Source organism: Salarias fasciatus, chromosome 13 (assembly GCF_902148845.1).
Source record: "Salarias fasciatus chromosome 13, fSalaFa1.1, whole genome shotgun sequence".
In the NCBI taxonomy this organism is placed as follows: Eukaryota; Metazoa; Chordata; class Actinopteri; order Blenniiformes; family Blenniidae; genus Salarias; species Salarias fasciatus.
In genome coordinates, this window is record NC_043757.1 from 5,019,047 (window position 1) to 5,029,706 (window position 10,660).

The 10,660-nt window shown below is 39.6% G+C and overlaps 2 protein-coding genes across 3 annotated transcripts; both read right to left on the reverse strand.

Moving 5' to 3' along the window:
- Window positions 1–24: 24 nt before the first annotated feature.
- Window positions 25–1,964, reverse strand: LOC115399702 (carbonyl reductase [NADPH] 1-like). Its single transcript, XM_030107228.1, has 6 exons — window positions 1,852–1,964; window positions 1,357–1,526; window positions 1,160–1,267; window positions 832–1,040; window positions 425–478; window positions 25–198 (listed from the first exon to the last, which is right to left on the reverse strand). Exons 1-6 carry the CDS (start codon window positions 1,962–1,964, stop codon window positions 25–27), a joined length of 828 nt encoding a protein of 275 aa, XP_029963088.1.
- Window positions 1,965–4,369: 2,405 nt separating this feature from the next.
- Window positions 4,370–9,023, reverse strand: LOC115399701 (carbonyl reductase [NADPH] 1-like). 2 transcript variants are annotated; one of them, XM_030107226.1, is made up of 7 exons: window positions 8,964–9,023; window positions 7,031–7,145; window positions 6,660–6,829; window positions 6,160–6,267; window positions 5,643–5,851; window positions 5,470–5,523; window positions 4,370–4,645 (listed from the first exon to the last, which is right to left on the reverse strand). In XM_030107226.1, the coding sequence occupies exons 2-7, from the start codon at window positions 7,141–7,143 to the stop codon at window positions 4,472–4,474; spliced, it is 828 nt and encodes a 275-aa protein (XP_029963086.1). In that variant the 5' UTR covers window positions 7,144–7,145; window positions 8,964–9,023; the 3' UTR covers window positions 4,370–4,471. The 2 variants fall into 2 exon arrangements, with proteins under 2 accessions (XP_029963086.1, XP_029963087.1); XM_030107227.1 differs by lacking the exon at window positions 8,964–9,023 and having other exon boundaries at window positions 7,027–7,145.
- Between the last annotated feature and the right edge of the window lie 1,637 nt (window positions 9,024–10,660).

Sequence of the window (10,660 nt, forward strand, 5' to 3'; positions counted from 1 at the left end):
CACGCTCAGCTTCCTTGAAGATTTTCACCACTCGCGAACTTTTCTTGCAGAGATGAATTTCCCATGAGGCTCTGTGGCTCCGGGCGGCAGCAGTGCGAGATAGACCGGCGTGTCAGCGCCCTCCTCAGGTGACTTGGGGGCTTTTGGACCGGCCATGTTTGTACGCACCCACCCCGGACAGCAGGAGTTCAACAAGATCTGAGAACAGAGTCAAAGTAATTTTATTGAGGCAGATTGGTTCAGGAATCTGAATTGTAATTGAAAAAAAAGAGATAAAGTTTTTCTTCACCAGTTTAATTTTCCCACTATGTGAAAACATATCACATGATGTAAAGTCCAGTTTATTTCAATATTCATTTACGTTGTTGGATTAAAGTGTGGAGGAAGCTGAGAGACAGACAGATGGTAGTGGTATTTCAGTTACCCCGTCATTCGGCCGCTCCTTGGACAGACGACGAGCCAGGATCATGGACAGAGTCTACAGAGGACAAACAGAAGCAAATACGTTCGTTCACCATCCACTTATTATAAACGCAGTGATTGAAATCTATTTCAGGAGGAGTTTATAGAGTCTGAAAGGCTGAGGCACACAGGACAGGGAGGAAACTGTGTTATTTGAAATACAGAGGAAGTTTAAGAAAAGAAAGAAGGGATGACAGCCAGAAGCAAAACACAAAGAAGAAAATTAAACTGATTTCAAAAACGCTAAGTCTGAACACATAATACGACACATAATACTCGTACAACCGAAGATTCTCAAATCTGTGTATCAGGAAGAATCAGAAAGTGCAGTGAGGTTCATCATGTTAGGATACTTGAATTACTTCATACCGTCAGTCCGATTTTAGACACTCCGTATGCCGTCTGGGGCCAGCCGGCCTGCTGGTGCTTGTTGGTCTTGGTTTCATCCACAAACTGCTGCATCAGCCCCACCAGCTCGTCCTCGGTAATGTCCGTGCTGCGGAAACGCTGCTGCAGAGCCGGGCTGCACTGCCTCAGGGTGTACAAGGCGGCGAAGCTGGAGACGTTCACCACACGGCCTGAGACACAAAGCTGTGTGAGGCTCGTCCTCCTCTGCACCGAGACATGAATCGTTTGTGACTCACTGAGAGAATCCGAGTTGAGGTGAGCCGAGCCAGATTCAGCTCCGTGTTCGTACCTCCAGCTCTGATGAGCGGCATGAAGTGAGTCAACATGTCTCTGGTGGAAAAGAAGTTGGTCCTGAGGGTGACCTCGGCCTGCACGTCGAAGGGAACCGTGTCGTTCACTGTAGACAGAGATACCAGCTCAGGCGGGCGATCGAGGATGAATTCTCTTCTTACCGCTGTGAACGGCGTGTCTGGGCAGCGGCCTTACCTTTGAACGCTATGGCAGCGTTATTGACGAGGACGTCCACTCCTCCGTAGCTCTCCTTGAAGAAAGCAGCAGCGGCGGTGATGCTGTTCAGGTCATTGATGTCCAGCTGGAGGAACTTTGGCTTCAGACCCTCCGAGATCAGAGACTCCACGGCTTTCTGACCACGACCTCTGTGAAAAGAGAAGATAAGTTTAAACCAGGAGTCTCCAGTTCCTCTGTATTGGCTCTCTGAAGCTTTCTGAAAGCTACATGTAGAACCATTTTCATCCTGCTATTATCTTTTTAAAAAATATATTTGCATATCTGGCCTAATTTTTAAAAGACTCTTCTGGTTAAAATGGTTAAAAAAGGCTACAAACTGTTGCATTTAGCACTGAATACCTGTGAGGCCTTAATAGTCTGAGACTATTGTAGTTCTAGTTCTGTGTTTTGGAATCTACTCATTTGAGCTGCACACGTCCTCCTGGTGCAGAGGTGAGCAGGTGAGATACCTACACGTTTCTGGCCGTCAGGTAAACATCTCCCTCGAACTGAGAACACAGCGCTCGGACGATGGCCAGACCAATTCCGTCGTTGCTGCCTGTCACCACGGCAACCCTGACGGACATGTCTTTCCACAGAGAGACGAGAGATCAGTGAATGAACCTTCCAAAAATAATAAATTAATCTTCAAACACATGTTGATTTCGTATTTCTTAGTACATCCTGAACAGGTTCTTCAGTCTATCACAGGGCAAACAGTCGTGTTGCATTTTGTCATTCTGACTTTCAGTCTTCAATATCACAATCATAATCCATTCATTCATCTTTTATACCACTTTATGACTTCCGTCTGGACTTCAGCTGCAAGATAAGATAATGGTGTTGAGAATTGCCATAACGATGAATGATGTTAGTTCAAAACTTTTGTACTGTTGTTTTTTGGATGGAATTTTAGAAATTCTCATTAAAAATCAAGTTTAAAAGTAGAATCTAAATAAATTCCTGGTCAGTGTGTGGTCTTCCCATTAAGCAGGGTACTGGGTGGTTCACCTGTTTGTAATGTTTACTTTTTAAAAGCTTTTAATATGAATTTCTGAATGTGTATACTGTGCCCAATGGGACCCAATTACTTTTTTTTTTTTTTGCACCAAAAGCTAAAGTCTTCAATATCAGAATCAGAAACCATTCATTCATGTTTTACGCCACTTTATGGCTTCTGTCTGGACTTCAGCTGCAAGATAAGATAGTGGTGTTGAGACTGGTCATAACAATGATGCTAATGTTTTTGTGCTTTACTGATTTTGTTATTTGTACGTTTTCCATGATTTCTGTGCATTTCATTTCTGCCCTGTGGCTACAAAGTTTTAAAATAGCTACTAAAACATTTCATTCGTTAATTGTGACTGCAAATAATTATCCTTTTTAATACTTAATCGCAATTACGCCCCCCCCCAAAAAAAAAAAAGTCATATTGAATTTGCACAGTATGAATACATGAGGCAAAAACAATTAATTGTACAATAAAGTGTTTTGCCCACATTTTCATTCCATTCAGTAGACAGACAGACAGATGGACAGATAGATAGAGAGATAAATTGGTAGATAATTTGTTAACATTTTTTAATTTAAAATGTATCTTGAGTGATTTCATTGAAGTTTGAATTAAATAATTATCGCGCTTATACAGCAATTTAGTTAACTTGATACAAACTTTTAATGCCAAACTGGAGTTTTTGCAAGGTGCTAATGGCATACAGAGTGATTTAAATCATATCCACGATTAAATGTGTTTTAAACAGATGGAAAGTTTTACTTTCATTTCACTCGGACGCTTCACATCCCACAGTTCATTACATAATAGACTTCTTGAATTAATACCGGTTACTCTAAAGCATCTCCTTCATTATAAAACTTCAAGTTTTAATACAAATCGCAAAAATACAATATCAGAACCAGGGATACTCACTAAACGGTGGTGCTGAATTGGAGATCTGAATCGCAGAGTCCAGTGAAAGAAACGCAGCAGATGGAAAATCACCATCGATCACCATAAATCTGTGCCGCTTCAGTGCGCATGCGCAGAGTCACCTGGCATACTGTATATCTGTAGTAAAACTTTATTCTTTTAGTCACTTTTTAACTTACCTCCAAGATGTTGGCTGGCTCTTTTATAAGGAAAGATATTAGGGCGACTTCAGAAAAAAAGGGGGAAAAAATGTATACAGGGGTAAAAAGAAAAACAAATGTCCACTTCGAAGAAAAAAAAAAAGTCGAGAATAAAGTGGAAAGGTCTCTTCTGGTCCATCCCCAATAAGTGGTTTATATCTGTAAATAGGCCTTATTTTACTGCTGTAAGATCAGCTGACAAAAGTTCTTATTATCAACGATGTATCAATCAACTAATAAAATTACCTAATGTTTATTGCATGGGCACACGTATGAAGTGACATTTTTAAGTGTAATCATGACTTTCAAGCCTTCATTCAACTACATAACTCTTTAGAATTAATAATAGGTAGGCTCATATATAAGGGTGATTTCCCAAATTTCTGCATTTTCCTGAAATAAAATCCTGATAACTTTACTTATTTCACAATATGCCTTATTTGTCATTTCAAAGGGGATTTTTTTTTTGTCAATTTTCAATTTACAAACTGTGTTTCACTTATAAAATGAGGATTAGCTGGTTGTATAAGCAACACTCTTATCTGCAATGCTTAAAAAAATACATTTTTTGAATTAGTTTCCCATTGAGATCATCAGCAAACCTAAAAAAACTTGAAAACTTTGTTTTCTCCTCCTGTATTTTCTATCAACAACAACAACAAGGACCACGTAGCAGACAAAATAAATTTTATTTTCTTTCATATAAAAACAGTGAAGATTCATCCGGTTTATTATTTCATATGAAACATGGAAAGTGCAGTAGTAGAAGCGTTTTAGTGAAACAAGCATGATTATTGTTGTATATGATAGCGTAGATGCACATCAGTGTTTTCTCAAATGGTCTGAGTCATTTTTGGTTATTCTGACAAAAACATGTGTGACTATTAGCAGTGAAATGTTTTATGTTTTATAATCAATGATTGTAATCATTCATAGGTGTCTTCAACATGTATTTTTTTTTTTTTTTTTACCACTCTCGAACTGCTTTGTCAGATACAAGCTTCCCATGAGGCTCTGTGGCTCCGGGAGGGAGCAGGGCCAGATAAACCGGAGTGATGGCGCCTTCTTCTGGCGACTTGGTGGCTTCTGGTCCGGTCATGTCTGTGCGTACCCATCCTGGACAGCAGGCATTGAGCAAGATCTGGAAAATAAGAAAACGCAAAAATCAAGGTTTAGTATGAAGCTGTTGACATTGGAACAACAGCATTTTAAAAGAAAAAAAGAAAAATTATTACTGGAAGTAGAAAGTATCTTTCGAGCTCTAAGTTTCAAGTTACCCTGAACCATTTTCTTGGTTATGCAGCCTTAGATTTCTGGAAAACATTTTTTTATGCACCGAGTTTCCAACACCTTGAACGTCTTTGAATTCTGGACTCTCTGGCTCGGTGTCAGTTCTGAGATATGACAGCTAGTGCTGTCAATTTTAATCGCGATTAATCCATTGAGGTCTGCCAATTGGGTCAAAGAAAAGAACTAGAGGATAATAGTGTTTTTTCCTGACATTGGGACTGATTTATGAGGATTAGATTCTTCATTGCAATTAATCTCAACTTTAAAAAAGTTAATTGTTGACAGTTCTCCATGAATTAATCACGATTAATTGTGATCAATGCGATTAAAACCGACAGCACTAATGACAGCACGAGAGAAGAATGTGGTTCCCGATACACTGTGTTAAATGGATGCGAGCCCATTGGCCCTGACACAGGGTGTTGATCTCCTGAAGCCACACCCTCTCATTACCTGGTATGCTTTAATCCAACAGGCTTTCTGATTTTTACAGATTGAAGTTGGAAAATATGCATAAAAATGATCATAAGATCAAAATATAGTGTTTTCAGGCTCCCCTTGTAAGTTTCTCCCTGTTAAACCATTCCCTGTGCTGCTTACGTGAAACTGTTGGTTACTTTGTTTGATCACAACATTAGAAAACAGTTTGACGGTATCTGGATGAGTTTCAGTTACCCCGTCATTCGGTCGCTCCTTGGACAAGCGACGAGCCAAGATCATGGACAGGACCTAAACAAACAACAGAAATCAGTTTAAAGCAGTGGTTTATATCACTTTATTATCACATTTTTCTTTTTTTTCCCCCCACATTTTAGGAGCCACAACATAACAAAACTGGTTGGACCCACCGTCACTCCAGTTTTGGACAAGTTGTACGCCTTCAGAGGAGTATCTTCTTCCTTTGGCTGTCCCTTCTTGGCGTTGTCCACAAACTGCTGCATCAGGCCCACCAGCTCGTCCTCGGTGATGTCCTCGCTGCGGAAACGCTGCTGCAGAGCCGGCTCGCACTGCTTCAAACCAGTAATGCTGAGACCACTGGAGACATTCACCACACGACCTCAAGCAGACAGAGAAGACGTTCAGTCATCGTTGAGTAGCGTTACCTTTGTGTTCCTGTCCTCTTTGTGCCTTCCTGCAGGATTTCCGTTGAAACAGGGGGATTCTGATCTGTGCTTTCCACCCTAATTCTACGATCTGTAAATATTCTCCACAAATAAATCAGATTAAAACAGTCCATCTCACAGTAAAAGATGGAAAAACAGTGTTGTGCTTTATTCTCAAACTGAAACTCTGCTGAGTTGTGATTAAAGAGGACCAAGCAGAAAAGACAGACGTGGGAGACTGCATTCATTTCGCTGTCTTTACCTCCAGCTTTGACGAGCGGCATGAAGTGAGTCAACATGTCTCTGGTGGCGTAGAAGTTTGTCTTGAAAGTCACATCTAGCTGGACGCTGTAGGGATTCGGATCACCAGCTGAAAGTAGAGGAAGCATCTCATCTTTTCACTCAAAGCCACAACTGTCAAGTCACTACATTTTTTTTTAATGACGTAAGCCTCTTCAGACAGTTTCAGAGAAATTGTACAGATAGTCAACTTTATCACATTATTATTTGCTTGAACAAACTTGCTCTGTTAATGTTCAATGTAGCTGCTTTAATTAATCTTTGGCTTCTTCTAGTTTGATTAAGATCACAATGTAGGGGAGTAATAAAAAAAAATCTCCAGTGATTCATCATCAAATCTGTCAAACTTACCAACGATGAAGGACTATTTGTTAAACTTCTGGCACAGTTAAAAGACAAACATATGAATGCAGTCATGACCGGAGCACCTTTGATTGCAAAATATACTAATTTCAATCTTACCTTTCAGCAATATAGCAGCATTATTGACGAGGACGTCCACTCCTCCATAGTTCTCCTTGAAGAAAGCAGCGGCGGCGGTGATGCTGTTCAAGTTGTCGATGTCGAGCTGGCGAAACTTTGCATTTAGGCCCTGTGAGCTCAGAGACTCCACGGCTGCCTGACCACGACCTCTGCGAGAGGAGCACAAAGTAACTCAGTGATGTCTTTTGAGTGGCTGAATTTTCATTTTACTGTTGTGTTAACCACATCTCAGTTCTAAACTGTTAATATAAACTATTTCTTTTCTCTGTTCTGATTAAATGAAGGCTTATTTGCACATGTACATGGATTTTTTTACAACATGTTTTCTTGTTTTAATGAAATATACCTACACATCTCGGGCAGTGAGGTAGACGTCTCCCTGGAATTGTTTGCAGAGTGCTTGAACGATGGCCAAGCCAACACCCTTGTTGCCGCCTGTTACCACTGCAACCCTGGAAGACATGTCTGCACAGACAGAAGGAAAGTGACATTAAAAAGTCCGACACAGACTCTCCTGTCAGGACAGAGTCCGTTTCACCACCAGTCTGTGTGCAGAGAAGGTTTGCTGAGTCATGCCGCCTGTCGGTCAGTGAAGGGTAAAGTTTCGCCATTCAAAAACCTTTTGTTGTTTGAGACGTCTTTAAGTCGTTTTGTTAAAGCTCCCAGTTTGTCTTCATGTTTGTTTAACAGTATTTGAAATGACTTTTAGACATTCTGTTCATAGAGTGAGACTGAATGAACTTGAAACTCTCCTCATGGGACCTCCCAAATAACAATAAATCATTACAGCATCCATAAAAAGGATTAGATCAAGGATTAGTAGATCATTTACTTGTAACAATGCTCCGGGAAAATCATGCAAATTTGGAAAAGTCTTAATTTTTCTTTCAGTGAAACTTTTGATCATGCATTTTGGGGATGACCAACAAAAGTTGAAGATGTGAGTTGTAGAAATGTTGTAAATCTTCTCCGATTATGCTAAACAATACGAGTAATGTTAAAATATTCCAGGTGGATGCCATGGTTTTTGACTCATGCCCTGATTACTTAAAAATGTTTCAATATATAAGTCAAACATACAGATCAGAAGATCTGCACATTATTTAAAATACTTGGTGGCAACAAGACTTTAAGCATAGAGAAGTAGAAGTGTAACTTCTACTTTATTCTAATATCTTCCTGAAGAGAAAAGGATTTCTGAAAGCAGAACCAACCTCTTACACCTGAGGTCATTATTTTTAAAGCCTGACTGATAATCATGAGGAATGATTTTAACTCTTTAAAATAGAACCAAATCAAACTTTACTTGCAGTCTTAAAACTTCACATGGATTCCCCAGACCCTGACAGACTGTTTACAGATTCAGTCAGTTTGGAATTCCTAAAATCAGACCTGGTCGATCCAAAAGAGCCCCAGACTTCTTATCCATTAGACTTCGACTCCACCAAGAAAACAAGAAAGTCAAGAAAACACGGATTTTTAAACAAATTTGTGAACACCACATAACACTGATCTGAGATAGAGGCTGCCAAGAAAGGCAGCTACCTTTTCCTTTATTTTTTCTTCAATTCATTGTATTTTGAACCAAAGCGTTAAATTGTGTATAGTATGTTGGGACTGTAATTATTCCTGGTAGTTTTGGGGGTGATTTTGTAAAAATACATACATTTTTATTATATACAATTTGCATTAAAAAAAAAGAACATTAAAGTTTTAAATTAATGGTTATATTGCATTGGCACTGTTTCACCAGTCCAGACCACTCCAGATGAAACTACTAGGCTGTATTGGTCCAAGAGCTAAAATATGTTTGACACTTAGACTTTAATGGAAACACAAATAACAAGCAGCTAAATAAACGAATAAATACAAATTAAAAAGCGTTTTAAAGGGTAAAATATTGAGGAAAAACTCCCTCTCCTCAAAATACAGCAATATGGTTGTCACTTTCACCTTTGACACCAAAATGCAATCAGACTGCCATTACATTGTAAACACACAGACTACAATTCGTAACAATGACGATGCAGTATCAACCGTTTATGCATGAATGATAAAGTCTGTGTCGCTTTATTGCAAATGTAGATTTAAAGTCGATCTGTGAATTTCATATAAAAACAGGAACGACCATCACGTCTACACACCGCTCAGGCTGCAGCGCTCAAAAACAACTCGCTGAATTGCCACACGCCCTCGCCCAGCTGCGAAATACGTTTTAGTTTATTTTTTTTTTCAGTTGCAAAAGTAAAATCTGAGGAAAGAAGAAAATTCCGTTTTCCTTACCGAGAGCTGGAGGTGAACTTCCGCCGCTGTGCTCGATCAGAGAGGAGTGAAGGAGACCAGGTGGGGGGCGGAGTGTAGGAGCTCCGAGGGCACGTGAACGCAGCACGCCTCTTGCCTTAAAGCTGAACACGCACGTTTACTTTATTAACGGACATGAGGCCACAATTGTTCCCAGGTGGTTAAGTTTTTCGAGTTTTCTGTTAACTCAACGAATGCAAGTTTATATTCGCTAACTAGCAACTCGACACAAGTGATTTGAATGTAAATGTGAATTTCATTCCACTCTCTGAGTTGATCTTGTTATCTCCTGCCTGTTGTGGAGGAGTAGGAGTCTCCTTATTTGTCATTGCCCCTGAAAAATAGTCCTGAAGAACAGGATGTTTATGGTTCAGCTCAAACACGACTCTGACATGCAGAGAGCTTGGTTTATAATAAATGAGTGGTTCTCAGCATTCTCTGCTCTGTTGCAGACCCACAGGATTTCCTCTCCGAAAGGTTATGCGTTAGCTCTCTGATATGAGATTTGACACACCCTCTTTTGCTTAATACAATCGAAAGTCAACATCAATTCTTATCTTGACTGGTAAACAAAGCCCTTTTCAAGGTATTTGAACTGTGGAGGTCAAATCAGCCGCCATGGATAAAACTTCAACAAAATATGAAGAATTAAGAAGTCATTTATGTTCCATCAGTATATCAGTCTTCAATACTGCTTCATTCAACTTTGGTCGTCAGGACTGAAGCTAATCCCAGCCGACGTCCTGACACACACACTGGACAGATCACCCCTTTATCACAGAGAAGACAGATCGAAGGGTGGTATTGGGGAATTTGTACATAAACTTGTTCAAAGTTCAGTTCACAAATTTAAAAATGAACTATTTGAGTTCCTAATTCAAAATTTCCAACTAAGTTCACCGTTCCAAATATCAACTAGCTCATAGTAACCCCCACAAACACAAATAATTTAATATTTTTATTCACTGATGAATAATTCAATATCACGTTGTGCTGCTGGGATTGTAATTTCCTCAGGTTCTTCCACTCTCAGACTTCTCAGATCCAAACTCTCCGGAGCATCAGTATGCTTTCCATGGAGCTCAGCCTGTGCGTTGATATTCCCGAGCTGTCTCTGCTGTGTCGGTAATGTTAGTTTCCCAGAAATTGGAGACACTCCACTGCTGTTCAAGTAAACACACGCTGGATGTTGTTGTTCTCTTATATTCAAACAAACCACATCACAATGAGCACCAGGATGAAGTTCATTCATCCCTCACTATCCCCCCAAATTAATCTATCTAATCTTTCTTATGTCAAGCTGTTAAAATACAAATTGCTTCCTAAGTTTTTTTTTCATGATGGTAAATGAAAATCACTACCAGAGAAATCTTCTACAATTCTACAATTTCATTTAGCAGACGCTTTTGTCCAAAGCGATGTACAACACAAGCAAGAATACAGACATAAGAAAGAAAGAAACCATTAGTAAATGCTTCAATTGCTTCAAGTCTTGAATGTGCAAAGAAGGTAACTGTGGCAAAATGTATGTACATATAATCTAAATATATTTCATATATGTAGAAAATGGAAGTGGCTATGTGGCTGCGACCTTTCAAAAAGTGTGGTCATGGAAAGTCATTGCAACGTGCAGCTTTTTATGTGACCCTTTTATGCAGAACGTGATCACATTTTGAAAC